This window comes from Podarcis filfolensis (genome assembly GCF_964270895.1).
Source record: "Podarcis filfolensis genome assembly, chromosome: 17".
Classification (NCBI taxonomy): Eukaryota; Metazoa; Chordata; class Lepidosauria; order Squamata; family Lacertidae; genus Podarcis; species Podarcis filfolensis.
The window spans coordinates 8,657,761-8,678,017 of NC_139621.1; the positions used below are offsets into that span (position 1 = coordinate 8,657,761).

At 43.8% G+C, this 20,257-nt stretch overlaps 1 protein-coding gene across 2 annotated transcripts; it reads right to left on the minus strand.

The window, feature by feature from the left end:
* Window positions 1–19,129, minus strand: LOC310752821 (uncharacterized protein). 2 transcript variants are annotated; one of them, XM_083593897.1, is made up of 12 exons: window positions 18,982–19,129; window positions 18,654–18,730; window positions 11,600–11,734; window positions 10,827–10,944; window positions 6,496–6,546; window positions 5,904–5,981; window positions 4,921–4,977; window positions 4,413–4,472; window positions 3,025–3,089; window positions 1,785–1,866; window positions 1,237–1,295; window positions 1–288 (listed from the first exon to the last, which is right to left on the minus strand). In XM_083593897.1, the coding sequence occupies exons 2-12, from the start codon at window positions 18,695–18,697 to the stop codon at window positions 75–77; spliced, it is 963 nt and encodes a 320-aa protein (XP_083450023.1). In that variant the 5' UTR covers window positions 18,698–18,730; window positions 18,982–19,129; the 3' UTR covers window positions 1–74. The 2 variants fall into 2 exon arrangements, with proteins under 2 accessions (XP_083450023.1, XP_083450022.1); XM_083593896.1 differs by having other exon boundaries at window positions 10,812–10,944.
* Between the last annotated feature and the right edge of the window lie 1,128 nt (window positions 19,130–20,257).

The window sequence follows — 20,257 nt, forward strand, 5'->3', positions numbered from 1 at the left end:
TTTGATGGTGGATTTCAGATTTCTTCTTATTAAACTTTATTAAAGGACATTCAACCACAGAAGCCTAGGTGCCTTCACGAAGTTAAAGGGGGCAGTAACCTCTTGGGTTGGATATAAAGCAAAGGAGCTGAATAGATCTGCAGACATGGCTGGCTGGAGAACCAGCCTTGGAGGAAGTGGAAGCCCACAGCCAACAGCAAGATTAGGAGCAAGGCCTTGGCTAATGCCCACAGCAAGCTACATGCGTCCCGGAGAGTTGGGCGCTGGGGACAGATGCAAGAGAATGACCTACAAGCAGAAACACAAAAACAAAAGAAGACACCAAACTCCAAGTCAGCTGCACAAGATGGTTTGGTTCTCGGTGGTTCTGTCTTTGGGGAGCTCTTGTCTGCTAAGAAACACCTACGTGTTGCAAGGGATTCTGAGCAGTGTTCTAAGTAAGGCACACAAACTGTTCACAAAGCATGCTGGTCGGGTCTACCACATGAATTGAGATTATAACCTTGAGCCCACCTAACACTCATTCGCGGGAGACAGTATTGCATGCAGTGCCGGATTTACGTATAAGCTAAACAAGCTATAGCTTAGGGCCCCACTCTCTTGGGGCCCCCCAAAAAAATTAAAGGGGAAAAAACCTGGATGTACATTTCCAAAATATAAAATAAACAACAAATAAAATAAAACCTACATACAGTAACAGTGTTTTGTGTTGTATAGGCTCCTATGATGTAAGTCATGGGCCCCGCCTGCTAGCCTGCTCCCTAAAATATCACTGGTTTGCTCATTTATATATATAGGGTGCCTACATTCTGCATGGACTGGTTGCATGGCAACATGTGCAAATGGCTTCAGATACCTATTAGGTCCATAAATTACCATATAGCATATATTCAACACAAAAAACAGCGACAATTTGTCGTTAACAAAGGATAGTTGGATATATAAAGCACCCCATTACCTTCAGTAACTTAGTGCCTCATCAAACCTAAATCCGGCCCTGATTGTATGGACAATGTGTCTTCCAGGGGACCCTGCTTTTCAGTATCTTCTCTCTGAAAAACCCCTGATCTTTGCAAGAATGCTAATATTCCCTTGGACACAGCCTGAAAACCACCAACCGACCACATCAGCGCGCAATGTCTGTGCCTTCCCTTCTTCTCCTCACCCTGAAATTCTCACCCCGCTGTCTCCTCCCTATTTGTATGATATTCTCTGATAATCCGTTTGATCACTTACCAGGAAGGGAGCTGCTCTTTGAAACTGATTCTGTTTAGTTCCAAACATGGAAGCCTTTTCTGGGAGAACAAAAAAAGTGTATGTTGAGATTCAAGTGATTGGCTGAGCATGTGTACTGTAAAAAGCCCCTATATTCTGCTGTAGACCAAGAATGCCCCCTAGAGCGAGGAATCTGGCACCCCTGCAGTGAACCACGGATGAGTTTTATTTCCAAATACATCAACATCTGGAGGACCATAGGCTTCCCACCACTGATCTATATTTTTACACCTTCCTTTGGGCAACAAGGAGTCAGATAGGAAGAAATGTGGCAAGGCTGAACACTGAAGGATTTGATTCTCTGCTACCTCAGTTGTGCTGCTTGAATTCTGAAGTTTCTGGGGTACTAAGACAGGGTTTACATGCTATCATTTCCCCCTTACATTCTGTCTGAACCCCAGGAATGGCACTGACATGAGCCCATAAACATTTCACATAAACCACAAAGGTCACATCCCCTGACTCACATGCCCCCTGCACTTTGCGTATATAATTTGTGCCCCTCATACCATCTGGTCACATGCTTGTTCCTCTAAAAGAAAGCCCCCATTCGAGGTCCCCACTTGTTCTGAAAGTAGCTCTTTCTGGAATCTGAAACAGAACATAGTATTACATCTCCAAAAGGAAAAGTTTGTGAAAGAAGCAAAACAGAAGGCAGGACAAGAAAGGACACTGCGGTGATGGCATGATATATTGTGGGCCCAAAACATAGTTACTTTGATTGTACTTCCTTCTTTCTCCTCTTTGATTCTGCTTGAACCCTAGGGAGAATGTTATGTTGATTTGTAGGTCCCCAATGCAGCATTTACCCAAACACACACACACACACACACACACACACACACTGTAGCAAACTTTAATACTAACCCCAAACACTTGCATTTTAAGAGAAAACACACAGGTAACCCTGAAACACACCCAGGGATGTCTGTTTTTGCTCTACAATTTTCAGGCAGCTTATATTCTTAAACTGGGAGAGAACACTTCATCACATTCAATAACCTCTGGTGCCTGCAACTATTATTCCTGGATGGTGAGATTTGTGAGGACCCTGTCCAAGGCCACTCAGGTGGGTTTGAACAGGCCTCTGTCATAACATCATCATCATCATTTCATTTCATTACTGCTTTTTATTTTTAAGGGGGGGGGAATCAAAGCTGTTTACAACCCCCATTAAACATCAAATAAAACAATCCAGAATACAAAATTACAGAAGAAAGACAGATATAAAGTATACATTCAAAGCTACATATTTAACAGGAAACTAAATTATCATCTTAAAGTTATTTCAAAATAAAACATTCCAAAGGAAGTCAACTACGGAATGCACATTTAATGTGGCAAAGTTAACGATATGTAGTGTGTGTGTGTCACAAAAGGAAACATTACTAAAGGAAATTTTATTTATTTATTCATTCATTCATTCATTCCGCGCCCATCTGGCTGGGTTTCCCCAGCTACTCTGGGCGGCTCTCAACCGAATATTAAAAACACAATACAGCATTAAACATTAAAAACTTCCCTAAACAGGGCTGCCTTCAGAAGTCTTTGGAAAGTAAGATAGTTGCTTATTGCCTCGACATCTGCTGGGAGGGCACTCCACAGGGCGGGCCCTCATTTAAAACATCATAATTAGCAAGAGAATAAAATATTATCATAAACATAGAACATGCTGGCTAAACAGTTCACTCATCTATTCAGTCTGCCTCTCCAGTTCACCATAAGCAACCGTTATTGCTTTAAACTTACAGTGCCATTTCCTGCTGAGCTTCCATCACACTGTCCTCCAAGAGGGTGATGTTTCTGTGCAGCTCCTTTGTTGTTGGAATTAAGAGAGACAGAAACAAAAAAAGCAACACCTGTTTTTTAGACGTTAGAAATCTCCGTTCTCTGAATCCCATTTCGGTCAGGCTGCAGGCTCAATTATCAGCCATGAACTGGAGGAGACAGGAGAATTCGAGTACTATATTAAATGTTATGGATTTGGGGACGAGGATTAATGATATTTCTTAGTCCAATGATTTGGCCTGTAAAAAAAGTTCAGGATTTCCCAAGAATATGGGAACTAATTTGGAACTACTTTGAACTTGCCAGGGCACGTCCAAGCTTTATGAGGAACAGCTGAGGGAACTGGGTACGTTTAGCCTGGTAAGGAGGAGACTGAGAGGAGATATGATAGCCAGTGGTGGCGCAGAGGAGATATGAGAGGAGATATGATAGCCGTATGGGCGGCGCAGCCCATACAGACTGCGCATGTGCCAGACTAAACGTCTTTCCTTCTGCAGTGTTGGATGGCAGGTTGAGAGGAGTTCCCCACCAGGACAGACTTTGCTCGTGTGATCGAGACATTGATTCCATAAAACATATTTTGCTGCACTGTGCGAAATATGAGCAAGCCAGGGCTGAACTGATATTACCCTTGCTGGTACCTTTCCCGGGAAAATCTGAGGCTCACTATGTCAGGTTCCTATTGGAAGACTGAACAAACGCTAGAACATTAGCAGTGGCGAAGTTTTTATCGGTGGTTGTAAGAACCAATGATCCCTATCTTTAAGTCTGAACAAAATGCTTGTTTAACCTGGAGGTAGGCTGTCTGAATTGTGCATTGCTTTGTAACAATTTGTTGGATCTCTGGACCGTAATAAAGATTGACATGGTTGATATTTTCTCATGCTCAGGAGCAGTGGCGTAGCGTGGGGGGTGCAAGGGGGCCAGCTGCACCGGGCGCAACATCTGGGGGTTAGGGTTAGGGTGCGCAAATCCACGGGTTAGGGGGCGCAAATCCACGGGTTAGGGGTGCAAATTACTTGCCTTGCCCCGGATTCTGACAACCCACGCTACGCCACTGCTCAGGAGGGTAGGACCCAAACCTGAGAAGTGAGAAGGAAGAAGATTCCAATTGAACTTCAGGAAGAACTTTCAGACAGTAAGAGCTGCTTGACATTGGAACAGACTCCCTCGGGAGGTGGTGGACTCTCCTTCCTTGGGGGTTTTTAAGCAGAGGTTGGGTGGACATCTGTCAGGGATGTTTTAGTTGAGATTCCTGCATTGCAGGGAAATGGACTAGATGAGCCTTGGGCCTCTGCCAACTCTACAATTCTATTAATCCATGATTCTCTGGGATGGTTGGGACATACCTGGCTCTTCAGAGACATTCCTTGAATGGTGGTGCTGAGTTTCTCAATCTGGTGCTGTCTCTGAAACACCCATAACAAAACAGAACTCTTTTGTTCAGGTTCAACCCACAACAACAAAGTTTCCTCAACTCCTAACATTCCTCCTAGCCTGAAATACTAAATCAGTCTTACTAGTGATGATATGGTGTCTGGAAAAATATGATATTATTCATCTCTGTATGTTCAAAATTACACCCTCTTTTATGTACTTAAGTACTATGAAAAAAACAGTCTGTTTCCAGCCTTAGATGCTGCCTTCAAGTTGCGCTTCCTTTGCAACACATTCCTACAAATAAATTGTAAGAGCCGTTGTCCAAGCCATGGTAGCAGCTAGGAGATCCTGAGAGTAGTTTGTGGAGTTGAGCCTTGCTTCAACATTAAGTCCTTCCTTGAGCCAAAGAGACAAAGTTGCCTTAACTTACCACCGGGAACATGTGTATATCGAAAGCTCAAATACATCTGAGTTTACCTGTCTGATCCTGTTGTTCTTTGCCTGCCACTTGGCCTCCCATTCAGACAAGTACCTCTGTGGAGTAAGGTTAAAAAAGAGAACATTATTGCATTAGCAACCTTGTCATTCAGACACAAATGCACAGCCACTTACCATCTGAGCTGTTTTCTATTCCTTTAGATCAGAGGTAGCCAGGTGCAAAGGTCAGGAAATATGGAAGGAGTATGGTGCAATGCGTCAGTGCATCTAACTGTTAACCAGAAGACTGGTGGTTCAAGCCCAAGCAGGGATGGCTGTGGGCAGGATTCCTGCACTGCAGAGGGTTGGACTAGATGACCCTTGGAATCCTTCCTAACTCTACAATTCTATTCTCTGAACATCTGGAGGGCATAGGACTGGCTACCCCTGCCTTTGGGTCCTATTTCTGTCCCAGTCAAGTTGGCATGCAACCCTGGAAACCTCCTTTCAATTTCTCACCCTCTGAGCAAGTTGGAAGCAAAGTCCTGTGCTCCAAAAGCAGAAAGCACACCCTCAAGCATGTCACCAACGAAAGCAAGAATACCTTTGTTAACGTCTAATGCCTCTATTCTCAAAACTAATATCCCAAAGTATGTTACTATCAACACATTCCAGAATGCTCCTCCTAGCTATAGCAGTTCGAAAGCACACCAGTACAAGTAGATAAATAGGTACCGCTGCAGCGGGAAGGTAAACTATCCTATCGGAAGGAGTACTTCGCTTCTAGGTTCTACCGGTGTTCCTGGGTTTGCCTTGTTTGTTTTTCTTACAGTTCAGGGTCAGGGGTGAGGAACCTGTATCTCTCCAGGTGTTACTGGACTATGCCTCCCATCATCTTAACTATTGGCCATGCTGGATGTGGCCAATGAGGGTTTGAGTCCAACAACATCTGGATGTCTGCAGGTTCCCCATCTGCCTTAGGTATTGATATAGAGCCATCAGCTGGTCCTTATACAAAGACATACAAAGAATGTGACCTTCACCTTCAGCTCATTGCCTTCTGTTCTCAGCTCCTTTAGGATATCCTTGTTGGACTTCTCCTCCAACTGTTGCTTGAAGACCTTTGTGTAACGATAGTCAAGTCAAAGTTGATTTCTTTACAATATGCAAGTCAATTTTAGTAAGAACAAAAGATTTCATGATTGGGCACATGGAGGGAAGCAGTTCTGAGAAGCACGCTTAAGGAACTGAAACCTAGGACAGCAATCATTTTGAGACAATTTGCAGTTAAAACTTGCACAGTGTTAAGTAGAGTTGGTCCCTTTGCCCCACCAATAAAATATTTGAGGGGGCTGGGGGCCCTCAAAGCTGATGGGCATTGCCTGATGGGTCTGGATTAAGGTTAAACCCATGTCTTTGGCATGCTAGTTTTCTACTTGCAATTAGTTTTTGGTTCTTTGCTGGCTAGGTCACCACTCAAACATGTGAATTCCTCACTTGCAGTGTGAAGTGGCACCATCTAGGAAAAGTTTAATGACTTGATCCTGCTGCACGGACAACCAAGGCCTTCAGGAAGACGGATGGAACCCATGCTGGTTGGTCCCAACTAAATTTGCCACATCAAGCAGCTCTCACCTTTTTTTCCAGTTCTTTAACAGTCTCAGCCATTCTCTGATTTTCCTTCTGCTGTAATTTAGAGAAGAGATGGAAAGGTCTAACTAAGTCTTGCTTCCCAGATACAGATCAGACTGAGTTCTGTAGTCTGTTCTATTCAAACACACAAACCTGCACAGATTTTCCTCTATCCCTTTCAGATTATGGGAAGGGAAGGACTCTTAATCTCAGGGTCATGGGTTCGAATCGAGCCCCACTTTGGACAAAAGATTCCTGTACTGAAGGGGGTTAGACTAAATGAACTTCCAACACTACAGTTCTATAATTCTATGTCAATTATTTCCCCCTCCAGCCACACCCCACCCTGCACCATACATTTTAAAGTACTATGATACTACAGTGGTACCTCAGGATTAAGTACTTAATTTGTTCTGGAGGTCCGTTCTTAACCTGGAACTGTTATTAACCTGAAGCATCACTTTAGCTAATGGGGCCTCCTGCTGCCGCCGCACCGCCAGAGCCCGATTTCTGTTCTTATCCTGAAGCAAAGTTCTTAACCTGAAGCACTATTTCTGGGTTAGCGGAGTCTGTAACCTGAGGCGTATGTAAACTGAGGCGTATGTAACCTGAGGTACCACTGTACTTTAAACAGTTGTGGCTTGCCCCAAGAATCCTGAGAACTGTAGTTTGTTAAGGGTACTGAGACTTGTTAGGAGATCCCTATTTCCCCTCCCGGAGTGGTTTAACAGCCTATCCCTCTTCCCAGGGAACACTGGGAATTATAGTTTTGTGTGGGAAATAGGGGTCTTCTAACAACTCTCAGCATCCTTCACAAACTATAGTTTCCAGCATAGGCTTAGCCAAGGGGGGGCAGCTGCCCTATCAAGTAAAACAATACAAATACTTAACTGACCAATCACATTGGTTCGGGCCCCCAAAAAAGTCCTGCCCCCCCTAACCAAGTCCTGCTCTCCTCACAAAAATCCTAGCTATGCCCATGGTCCCCATAATTCTTTTTTTTTTTTTTTTTTTTTTTTGGTGGAGGGGAGTCATGACTGTTAAAGTGGTACTTTAAATTTATGGTACAGATGTGATATCAAAGTAAATGTGTATTTATCACATGATGTTATCTATTTGTAGCTGTATGTGCCTTATTGTTTTGTTTTTGCTGTACATACTCATTAGTTGGAGCGAATGTCTTATATTTTACCCCTGAGTGTGATCAGAATTTATATAGCACTTCTGGTTCAATTACAACATTTTGTTATCCTTCAACAATACTATAAAGTAAGTAGAAGTATTCTGCAGATGTGGGGACCTAGGCTGGAAATGTCTTCTCTAGGGCAAAGTAGTAAGTTCAAGTAACTACTTAATTCGTTCCAAAGGTCCGATCTTAACCTGAAACTGTACTTAACTTGAGGCTAATGGAGCCTTCCGCTGCCGCGCAATTTCCGTTCTCATCCTGAGGTAAAGTTCTCAACCCGAGGTACTACTTCCAGGTTAGTGGAGTTTGTAACCTGCAGCATCTGTAATCCAAGGTGTCTGTAACCTCAGGTACCTTATTTCCTCATTTTAGCAGAGCACTAGCTTAGCATGCAGAGTTCCAAATTTAGTCCTCCAATGTCTTTAGGCAGAGTTAGGAAAGACTTCCCCCCTCAGGCCTGAAGAGCCATTGCCGGTCAGCACCAACAGTCCTGAGCTAATGGACTGGGCACAAGGCAACTTCCAGTGTCTCCATCATGTTGCCCCAGCTCAGGAGAAAGAAAGCAATTTTTAAAATAAATTGGGTGCTTATTAACACTGAACTCTGTTAGTATCATCATAGAAATCTATTGGGTGAGATTCATTTTTATAAACCCCATCAGTTCAGTGAGTCCCACTTGCCCAACAGGGCTTTCACCCTCTTCCCCTGCCCCCACCCCGGCATGTCCCCTCCAAATTGGCTTAGGAGGGAGGAGGAGTTGGGGGGCACGACGACAGCAGAACAGTACAGTATGCAGAGGGAAGGAAGGAATCCTTTAATCTTGCACAGATGGAAGGTTCCTCTTAGCCAGAGGCTGAATTCCAAATGATAGTTTTGTTTTTTCTTTAAATGTATGTAAGAATTCAGATAAGGAGCCGGGGAAATGTGCAAAATAGAAAACAACATCTCTGCACCCAGGAAGAAGCAGCAGCTATGAGCTAAGAAGCGAAACATAGAAAACAACAGTATATAATAATGTCTGTTGCGTTAATATTTCAAAATAAAGTGCCGTCACCTTTAAGTACTGTTTAAAACACTGGACTTCAAAACCTTTAACTGTTGATTCTAAAACACAGATTCCCCAACTGTGGTCTGCAGACCAGTTTCGTTCAGGTGGCATGCTGTAAAAATATAATTAAAATCACACAGCATCTAGCACAGTGCATTATCACTGTTACAACAGTCAGAAAAATAATTTAGTGGTCTGCCAAGACCCTCAGCAATTTTCAAGTGGTCAGTAAAGGGAAAAGTCTGAGATCCACCACTGGGGGCCTTTTTTTGACTGGAAGGAGACTTATAAACAACAGAGACACAACACAACGGAACAAGATTGTTTTATCTCCGCCCCGCCCGCCTTCATCCCTCCGGCAAAAACACTGGAAAAAGGCAAGAAGCTGTCCTGATTAAATTGTGGGGGTGATTGTTAAACTCATTACATGGAACAAAGGGCCTTTCCAGAAGGAGAAGCACCATTGGAACTTGGGCTGACCTAAGCAGAATAAAATAAGAATGCCACAGACAGGGTTAAGATAATATTGTTAAGGCTTGGCTTGCTTATCTATCGTGTTGATGGCCCTCCTTTGTTCATAGAACTCAGTGCTGGCTGGCACTTTCCCACAGGCCTGCTTTCAGTTCTGTGCAATGAGAAGAGAGAGCAGCAGAGGCCTTGGAGTTCCCCAACAGCAGTTAGCTCCTGAACAGACACACCCGTGATAGCCAGGTGCTATCCTGAGAAGTATTGAATTACACCAATCGCTCCTGAAGTAGGCATTTAGTCTAAATCAGCATATGGAAATTGGTCCTTATCTCTGATAATGCATTTACTCTTTCCCCCTGATGTTCCCTGAAGTCACCCTCTTCAAAGCAGGGTGGGTGGTGCTGACTTTCAATGGCAGACCCTGCAGAACAGAAGGACTGTGAATGTTTGCCTTAAGGCAGAAAATGGGATTTCTGTGCTAAAAGACTGACATTCTATACAGCTAAGGCAGAGGTTTTCAACCTTTTTGAGTCCACGGCTCCCTTGACCAACTACATTTTTTCTGTGGCACCCCTGTGGGGCTCAGGAGCTCAGTTATACTACCATGGATAGGCAAACTAAGGCCCAGGGGCCGGATCCAGCCCAATCACCTTCTAAATCCGGTCCATGGACTGTCCGGGAATCAGCATGTTTTTACATGAGTAGAATGTGTTCTTTTATTTAAAATGCATTTCTAGGTTATTTGTGGGGCCTGCCTGGTGTTTTTACATGAGTAGAATGTGTGCTTTTTATTTAAAATGCATCTCTGGGTTATTTGTGGGGCATAGGAATTCGTTCATTTTTCCCCCAAAATATAGTCCGGCTCCCCACAAGGTCTGAGGGACAGTGGACCGGCCCCCTGCTGAAAAAGTTTGCTGACCCCTTGCCTGCAGAGCTGGCAGCCTCTCATTCTTTTTCAAACACCCTCCCTTGTGGAGTGTTCCCTCAGCTCCTCTCCTCTCTCTTTGGGAGTCCTCTGGGCTGCTGCTGCTGCTGTCCCCCATCCCCACCCCAAAAAGAGGTGCCTCCTCACACTGTCCCACAGGGGCCTGGGACTTGTCTGCCCATTCCCAACAGCAAGGGCTGGTGGACTGGCTGGCTGGGCTCCCTTGCCCACTTGCTTGCTTACTCCAAGGCCACCTCAGCTCCTGGCAACCAGCACCCCTTGGCCAGTCCCAGAGGCACCATTTGCCTGAGGAGCTTGTAGCCAGGGCTGCTGCACCAAACAGCTGTGCAAGCCTTTGGGAGACAGAGCTGTGAGAGGACACCAGAGGGAAGGAAAGAGGGACAGAGGCCAGTGTTGCCCACGGCACCCCTGACCATCATTCAAGGCACCCCAGGGTGCCACGGCACACTGGTTGAAAACCACTGAGCTAAGGGGATGCAACATCCATCCAATTCATCCGTGGGACCATTCCAGTGGCACCTTTCCCCCCCCCCCAGCAAAAATTTGCAGGGAGTGCCTAGAGCTTCATGCCACAAAGCCAGTCCCCACACCTCTTTCCATGAAGCAATGACTGTACGAAGGTCTACCAAAGAGTCAGGGAGGGGGGAGAATAAAGGAGTCCCAAAGATTCCCTGCAAGGGTCTCACTTGCTTGTGGATGCGCAGTTGGCGTTGACGGCTTCGGTTCTGGAACTCCCTCAGGGCGTACTGGGCTTCCTCCAGCTCTTCTTGCAGTGCCCGGGTCTTCTTCTCCAGGGGTTCAAAACTGCAGAGGGAGAAAGTCAGCTGTATCCCCCAGGATCAAGTGCACCAGGACGTGGCAAGAAGTTCTTGCCTTACTCAGTAAAGCCCTGGCCTCCCTGCCAGAGACTCCTGTCTCTTTTACTTGTTGTCTGCCTAAAATATGTTCTGTTACCCCAAGCATCTACTTGACACAATCCAAGAGATATATTCCATCATCCTTTGTAACAGTGCATCTCTTTTTCAACTCAATGCAACAATGGGGAAATGGCTGAAAAATCTATTGATACAGGGGTGTAGTGTGCAGGGCATAGCTGTCAACTTTTCTCTTTTCTTGCGAGGAATCCTATTTGGAATAAGGGAATTTCCCTTTAAAAAAGGAAAACGTTGACAGCTATGGTGCAGGGTGCCCGGGAGCCATGGCCCCTAGTACACAATTTTTGAAGGGGTGCGAATCAGGCGACCAGCAACCAGTGCTACACCACTGTCTTGATACCAGCCAGAGGAATAGTTGCTGCTGCTTCCTGCGAAGGTTGGCTAATGTTCAGGCACCAAACAGCCTAAAAAACTTAACTGGAAATAAAACACACCCTTTGTAGGCAAATCTAGAGCAGCCACGGACAGTTTTTTGCCCTGTGCCCCATCCCTAGTTTTGGGTGCCTGCTCTGAGAGCCTCTCACCTCTTGGCCTGCAACAAGGAGCAGAGCTGGGCCTGATGTCCCAAGAGTGCCTCATATTGGTTCTGCCAGACTTCACCATGAGCAAGTTCTTCGTGGATCCACTCCTGTAGCCAAGCGTTCTCTTCCTCAAAGTTTCTGGGTTTAGATGGGGAGAGACTAAGTGAGGACTGAGTGGGTGGTGGAAGTACCATTGTAGAATCCCCAAAGATAGCAAAAGAGATGGCTCCTCAGCTTCAACTCATACCTAAAGACAGACATCTAATGGCTGTCCATCAATTTTTGTATAGAAGAATCTGGTGCAATTGGCCAACAGAAAATATGAAAGCAGAGTAGGGGATATTACATTATGTACCTCCATTATTCTTGTTAGTCTGTTTTATTTCATACTGTGCTGTTGCTGAGGCTACAGAAGCAAAGGAATGACTGGCATGATATTGTGGGGAAAGGCCAGGAATCTTATCCCTTTCCCCTCAGGCCATTTTTGTCCCCCAAACAAAAATCGCTCCCCGCATCCAAAACTGCTTGCATACGAGCAGGATGTAAATCTACCCTCTTAAAAACTGAATTTGTTGCTTCCTTTTCCTACCCTAAGACAAGGTGAAAAAAAAGTTCTTCCCCAACTCAGAAAGTCGTGGACTCTGCTTCACTGAAGGTTGTTTTGACAGAGGTTGGGTGGCCTTTTGCCAGCGATTCTTTAGCTGTGATCCCTCCATTGCAGGGGGTTGGACTAGATGACCTGTGGGGTCCCTTCCAACTCTACAATTCTAGGATTCTGTGCTTCTAGCTGTCCCTTACCTGCTCTACCAAACTGAGTGTTTTATATTGTGATTTAACTCTGTTAAATGCATTCAGTCGGCCTTCCCTCCCAAACTATTGATGGAGAAGTTGACCTTTCATTAATAAGAACTCTCTCTGCACCCATTCTCTGGACAATGATTTTGAACCACTAGTTCTGTACTTCCAGGATCAAAGTATACGAGATGTTACTCATGTCTTTATCCCTTTTGTGGTTGGGTGGTTTAAAAACAAATAAATAGCAGGGGTAAGGTTTAGACTATTTGCCCTTGTTTGAACTTATCCCTCCCCCCCCGCCCCCCCCACCATGTTTGCTGTATGTAAAAAGGTAAAAATGTAAAAATGGACCCCTGACCATTAGGTCCAGTCGTGACCGACTCTGGGGTTGCGGCGCTCATCTTGCTTTATTGGCCGAGGGAACTAGCGTACAGCTTCCGGGTCATGTGGCCAGCATGACTAAGCTGCTTCTGGCGAACCAGAGCAGCACACAGAAACGCTGTTTACCTTCCCGCCAGAGTGGTACTTATTTAGCTACTTCCGGTATGATGGCGACCAGCACTCTACTAATGTGAGCCCGTTGATTTTATCTTTTTATTTTCTCTTACTCCTTTTAAAGACTATTTTAAAGACTATTTTAATGAACACTGAGCTCAGATAAATTTAAGCACCTCACCGCATTCTATCCCACGCTTTGTATTCCTGACTCTTCTTGGAAGTTTAAAGCTGAATTGACTATCTTATCACATTGCGAAGAGTTTACAGGAAGACTCATGGGCTGTTCCCACCGCAAGTTTGGAGGCACAGACGGTGCATAATTTAGTGTTATGCCAATAACCTTTGGCACACTACTCCTCCTTGAACAGGATACTTTCAAGGAAAATACTCCCTCGACTCTTTGAAAAACCTAGGGAAGATAGAAGAGCGAGGTAAAGGGAGAGATGACTCAGCAATTAGACAGCCCTGCTGATGCGAGGAGGGGGGTTGGAAAACGCTGCAGAGAATCTGAGGATTTAGAGGAAATGGCATGTTTGCCCCTCACCAAGCAAACCAAAATCAGTGAATTCTTTAATGGAAAAACAAAGGATACTTTTAATATTCCGACCTCGAATAGCTTCTCTCCATTAGCAGAGATAATAGATAAGGAAACTACACCGAAGGAATTATCCGCTAAACAACCCACTAACCCCTTAAACAACCCACTAACCACCATCACGAGACCAAAAGGTCCCCAAAAAGTTCCAACTATGCCCATTCAGGCGGAAGACTACATCAGAGAACAAGAAAACCATCTCTCTGAATTACTACTGGAACACTCTACCACGTTAGACCTAGTGGCTAAAACCGTGGACTATATCTTTAAATACATAAGAGACATCAAAGGCTCCCTAGAGAAGATTTTATCCTTTGTATCCCCAAAAGTTAATGTCAGCCCCGTAGATGCTTCACCGGAGGATAGGGCCGAACCAACACCTACAGTACCTGTCCTACTGCGCTCAACTTCGCAGACTGGCTGCAAATTTGAAAATGAACAAACTATGGAAGATTTACACACCATATCTTCCTACAATCTCTCACTACAAGCCACTAGACTCTGTTTAATTATCCTCCCCTTCAAAGGTCAGGTTGTTAACTGGTCGTCTATACATGTCGCAAGAAGGCATCTAGCTGAGCTTTTGGGCGTAAATCCCCTTTCCATCGATCTGAAATCCACTGTCCACATTTACAGCAAGCCACACATGCAGAGGATACTGCTCACCTTCGAATCTAAAAAGTTTCCAACTTATATGATGTCCTTACGAAACTACCTGACTAATTATGGAATTTTTATTACAAGAGTTTTTATCAACACTAAGATTTGCCCTCTTATACCCTACTCTCCAGCTAAAAGGAAAGCAATTAAAAATGAGGGCACCTCACTTACTACGAGCCCTTCCTCTCCACCCTCAGACTTAATTAGTTGGACAGAGACCCCCATGCCCCTCCTATCAAAGGCTACTCATCTAGAGAATTCGATGGAGCAGGAGTTACTTGTTTCCTTCTCCCATCTGCCAAAAGCCGAACAAACAGAGATAACGGACAGACTAGATGAGTTATTACTCTATCTCCGCAACTCTGAAGATCTAGCGCCCACAAAAGAGGCAAATACTCCACCTAACTTGGAGCGAAAAATGGGATATGAATCTCCTCAGGTCACGTCAGAACACACACCCCTACTCTGCCCAACTGAAATCCACGCCGAAATCTCTGTGGCGCCCCTAATCACATTACCGGAGACTTTACCATCCAATGGATGCATCTTCCACGACCCCGGGAAAGCCCTAGATGCTATTGAAGAGACAAAATGACTCCCACCTCTACTACTATCCTGGAACGTTGCTGGATGGCAATCGAAAACAATGGACAAAGATGTTCTAACCTACGTATCACAGTTCAAGATCATCCTGCTCCAAGAAACCTGGATGCAAAATCCTTTTGAACTACACAATTATTTTGCTTTCCATTCTTGTGCCACAATCGGCCCAAAAGGCAGAAGACCAGCGGGAGGTCTGAGCACCTTCGTATCGACAGATCTAGGAACCTCCCCTATCCAATTGAAAATCGATAAAAAATGGATTTTGGCTGTTAAAATATTCTCTACCCACTTTAAGATCATATGCATCAATGTTTATATTCATCCACTTATGAAACAAACTGATCTTAAAAACATCTGGAACGAACTGGAAGACTGCATTCTCCTCAAATAAGTTCCCCTCTGCCTCCTTAATTATTGGTGGGGACTTTAATGCAAGGCTAGGCCACTCAGACGAACAGCTAATTAACGAAAGTGGAATGGGTCCCCTAAATGCTAATGATGAACATTGGCCCCTATTCAGGCGTCATTCACTTGACCCAGTTACCAATTTTGCTGGTACATGTCTTTTTCTAATGGCACTTAAATTAAACCTTGTTATTTTAAACGGCCTCTCCTCGGGAGACTGCCCCAGCCAATTTACTTATTGGTCAGGCTTAAGGCATTCTGTTATTTACTACATCCTTGTCTCTCAAGAACTCTTTGATGAATATATTGAATTTACTGTAGATATAAGAACCGAAAGTGACCATCTACTCCTAAATCTTAAAAGGACTGAATTTTGGGAACCCTCTAGATGTGGGCTCGTCCCACAGACACCTGACCCTAATGTTCTACAACAAATAGGCAGATCCAGAATTAAATGGTCCCCTTATGTTAATAACAATTTTAGCATTTGGACACAATCAATGGAAGGTCAACTCCTCTGGGCTGATCTGACCTCCAATGACACTGAAGAGACCTCCCCAATTGACCATTATAACACTTTAATCCGAAAACTCCAACCGTTATTGTCAAGACTCAGGAGACCTAACCACAATGAGTTCCCTACCAACAAAAAATGGTTTGACCGCGAATGCATCCAGGCAAAACTTATACTTAGGGAATGCTTTAAGGTCTTCCGGCAAAATCCTAACCCTATTACTAAATTAGAGTTACAACTTAAAAAAAAGAACTACAAAGAGTTACTAAAAACCAAAAAAAGAACCGCAGACTCTCTCATCTGGCAAGCCCTCATAAAAGCGTCAATAGAAAAAGACAATACCAACTTCTGGAAAATTATCTCCAGTCAAACCAAAACTCCTAACGAGGGCACAATAATCCCTGCAAACTCATGGGAAGAGCACTATAAAGTGCTGTTTAGGGAACATCGTCCTTCCGCGCTGCTTAACATCTCTTTAAATAATGATACACCATGGCCCCCAACATCTGAAACTGAGATCACTTCGTTAATTCTACAAATGAAATCTGGCAAAGCCCCAGGAAGTGATTTCATTGTCGCTGAACTTCTGAAAGTGCAAATAAACTGGTGGGCCCCGGTTCTTGCAAATCTATTTTCATATATAGATAAGACAACTGAAATCCCTAAAGGTTGGGGACTGGCTATAATTGTTCCTATATTTAAAAAGGGCAACCCCTCTGACCCAGCTAATTATAGACCAATTAGTCTTCTGAATGTGATCTGTAAACTTTATACAAAACATCTATGTTTAAAATTATGTGAATGGTTAGATCATAATGACTTGCTAGAAATTGAACAAGCAGGGTTTACATCTGGACGTTCTACCATAGATCACTGCTTAGTGTTAGATTATTTTGTCTACAAGTATGTGAAACATTGGAAAAAGTCATTGTATGCGGCCTTTGTGGACCTAAAGGCAGCATTTGATTCTGTATCCAGGGGTAGGCTCTGGGCCAAATTGGCCAATATGGGTATTAACAGAAGGTTATTACTTCTGATGATTAAGCTTCATGAGAACAATACCCTCCAGATAAGACTCGCACAGGACGGCAGACTCTCTAGAGAAATCCCAGTCCAAAGGGGAGTTAGACAAGGATGCCTATTAGCCCCATTTTTATTTAACATCTATGTTAACTCCCTGGTCACATGTTGCCGTGAAATCGAAAACCCCCCCCGCGTGTTCTCTAACGGCAGAAAAGTACCAGTTTTAATGTATGCGGATGACACTGTTCTTCTCTCTCAAACCAAAGTGGGCCTGAAACGTGCCTTAGGAAAGTTTAGTGACCAATGTAACACTGAACTGTTAACAATTAACTTTGCCAAAACCAAAATTTGTACATTTTAACCGCTCCTTCAGGAAAGATAATTGGAGCGTAAAGGGAAACGCCATTGAACAGACTAAGACCTTCCAATACTTAGGCATTACTTTCTCTTATAATGCCAAACTGTCAACACACCTGACCACATCAGCTATATCAGCAGGAAGAAGTGCAAATGCCATCCTTAGATTATTCAGAAGGAAAGGAGCTGGCTTCCTCCCGATGGCCCTAAAAGTTTTTCAGGCAAAATCTCTAGCCCAACTCCTGTATGGCTCTCAAATTAGCCCCTCTGCCAACCTTAAGACCCTTGAAACAGTACAATCAAAATTCTTAAGATCATTATTTGCTACCCCAAAGTGTACACCTAATGCAGTCTTAAGGCAAGAGGCAGGACTGCCCAGAGTGGAATTAAAAGTCTGGGAGCAAGCAATATCCCTCTGGCTGAAAATCCATTACAATCCTAAGGGACTGTTACCTTGCTTCCTGGCCGCAGCTCCCTATCCTCCTTGGCTTATGCAAATAACTAATAAGATCAAACAAATTGGCCTAAACCCTGAAAATCTTTTTATTGAAACTCCGAACAAGGCAAAAGCAATTATCACTCAGAGACTTTACGATGTCGAATTACAACAAGAAGTCGCCCTACTCCCGGAGACGTATAGATGCTTAAAAGCTTGGCCTAATTTTGCAGCTGCCCCTTACTTAACTAACATCACTAACGAAGCTTATAGATGGGCTTTCTCTAGAGCCCGCTTTGAGACAATGCCCTCAGCAGTGCTGTACGGCAAATTCACGCGGGTACCAATGCATGCGCGTCTCTGCCCCTGTATGTCTAATAAGGTAGAATCTGTCACACACATCCTTCTATTTTGCGAATTTTATAGTGAAGAACGAGTTCAACTTATTTTGCCGCTTTTATCAAAATTTATACCCCTACAACAATATTTGGAATCCTCCCCCGAAATTCTACGAAAATACCTTCTGGAAGATTCCTCAAGCTCAATATCATATGAGGTGGCCAAATTTTGCACTTTAGTAATCAGGAAGCGTAAATCTCTTCTGTTGAATGGCACACTGCGAAGTTCCCTTGTGTAATCTTTTTTTCTTTTCTTTTCTGATGTTATTGTTGATTTCTTTTTGTTTGATCTTGTGGTGTTTAGTGTTACTGGCTTTTGCTGCAATAAATCTTGAACTTGAACTCTACTTGCACTTTGACGTGCTTTCGAACTGCTAGGTTGGCAGGAGCAGGGACTGAGCAACGGGAGCTCACCCCGTCACGGGGATTCAAACCGCCGACCTTCTGATCAGCAAGTCCTAGGCTCAGTGGCTTAACCCACAGCGCCACCCATGTCTCTTGCTGTATGTAATGGAAGGGAAATTACTGCAGCCTAATTCACATCAGGACGATGGTGGGCTGTGGTGGGACAAAGTGTAAAAAAGACCCTTCCGTACACTGCAGCCCCAGTCTGGTTCAGTCTGCACAAGGGCTAAAGGTGTGGATCACATCTCATTCACCCTCAATGCTCTACATTTGCTTAGCTGCTTTCTAGCACACACTTGCAATATTGGGTCATACGTTGCTCACTGTCAGCTTCTCAAGCCACAAACTGAAAGCTATAGGAAACGTACCCTCTTTGCTTCAGTTTGTTGTCTCGACTTGGTGCCACATCCATGATGCTCAATTCCTCAGTTGGTCACTTTCTTTTCTAGAGAAAAAAAATCAACACATGTGCCAGCATGGACTTTGGAGAGACTGGCGGGAGGGGGGGGGGAAAGTTAGCTGATTGTGCTGTTTTGGATGGGGAGGGGGGAAGAAGTTGAAAAGGAAGAGGGAAAATTTCCGCCACAGAACCCCCAAGGATGGAAATACAAAAAACAAAAACAAAAAGTAGAGGACCACAAAAATGCCATATCCATTCCTGCAAGTTAGTTATAGAAGAAATGACAAGGCACTTACTTCTGGCAAATAGGAGCCAGTCTGAGCTAAACTGGGGCATCAATTTATTGCTAACATGCAGTCCAGCTGAACAGATCTTCTGAGATTCATCACGGAGCTCTGGTTGCCATCACATAGCCACAGGTTGCTTAGCAACCACCTGAACTCGGATACTCTGGCCTTGAATACACCTGCTACTTGGTGTCCTACTATGATTAAGTTTAGTTAAAAGTTTCTTGGCAATCCCATCTGTGGGCCCCAAATTCATAAGACCTGTACACAGGCATTCTTCAAAGGCATTATTGGTGGTTTACAGAGTTGTGGAATTTCTTCCTCCTTTGAGAGATTCAGCCTTTTGCATCTGAGCCAGCTTTCCCATTTGATCTGCTACCGTCGTTTTCTTAACTGAGATCTTTATAATCTTTTTGGGTTTTGTACAATTAAAGTGTGTTAAAATTACATGGAAACTATGGTTTGGGGGATTAATTATGATAAAAATGGTTTGCTTTCATAAATTGTGTGAGACAATGTTTAAATTTCCAAAGCTTAAACAGGAAAGCTGGTTGCCTCAGAAGTCTGATTTTCACTCATATGGTAAACATGAGCTCTGCCCCTTCATACTGCAAGTGTAGGTGGATCCTTCCTTCTACAAATAAAATCCATATCAGGAGAAAGGGTTCTAGTCTAGCCCCCTCCCAGACATCCTACATACTGCTTTTCTAAGTGCAATTATCTATTTGTCTTATTGCTGCAATGTGAAAACGGTAACAGCCTTTGAGTAGTTTCTGTAGACTACAAATATAAAAGGAAAATTGATAGAAAGGACAATACAGTGGTACCTCGGGTTAAGTACTTAATTCGTTCCGGAGGTCCGTACTTAACCTGAAACTGTTCTTAACCTGAAGCACCACTTTAGCTAATGGGGCCTCCTGCTGCCGCCGCACCACCAGAGCCCGATTTCTGTTCTTATCCTGAAGCAAAGTTCTTAACCTGAAGCACTATTTCTAGGTTAGTGGAGTGTATAACCTGAAGCGTCTGTAACCTGAAGCGTATGTAACCCAAGGTACCACTGTATTGTAAATAAAAAGACAATAGACAAATATAAGCAATAAGTTTATTGGTACAAAATGGAAGAGGCGGGAAGTCATTCATTTATGAAGAATATTATGATTTTAAAATTACATATTTTTTCTGTTTTGTGTGTATTAATATCTGCTGACTTAAGAATGATGACAATAATAATCATGAATATACTTTGAAAACAAAGAATATGTATACTTGTAAGATGTAAAGCTAT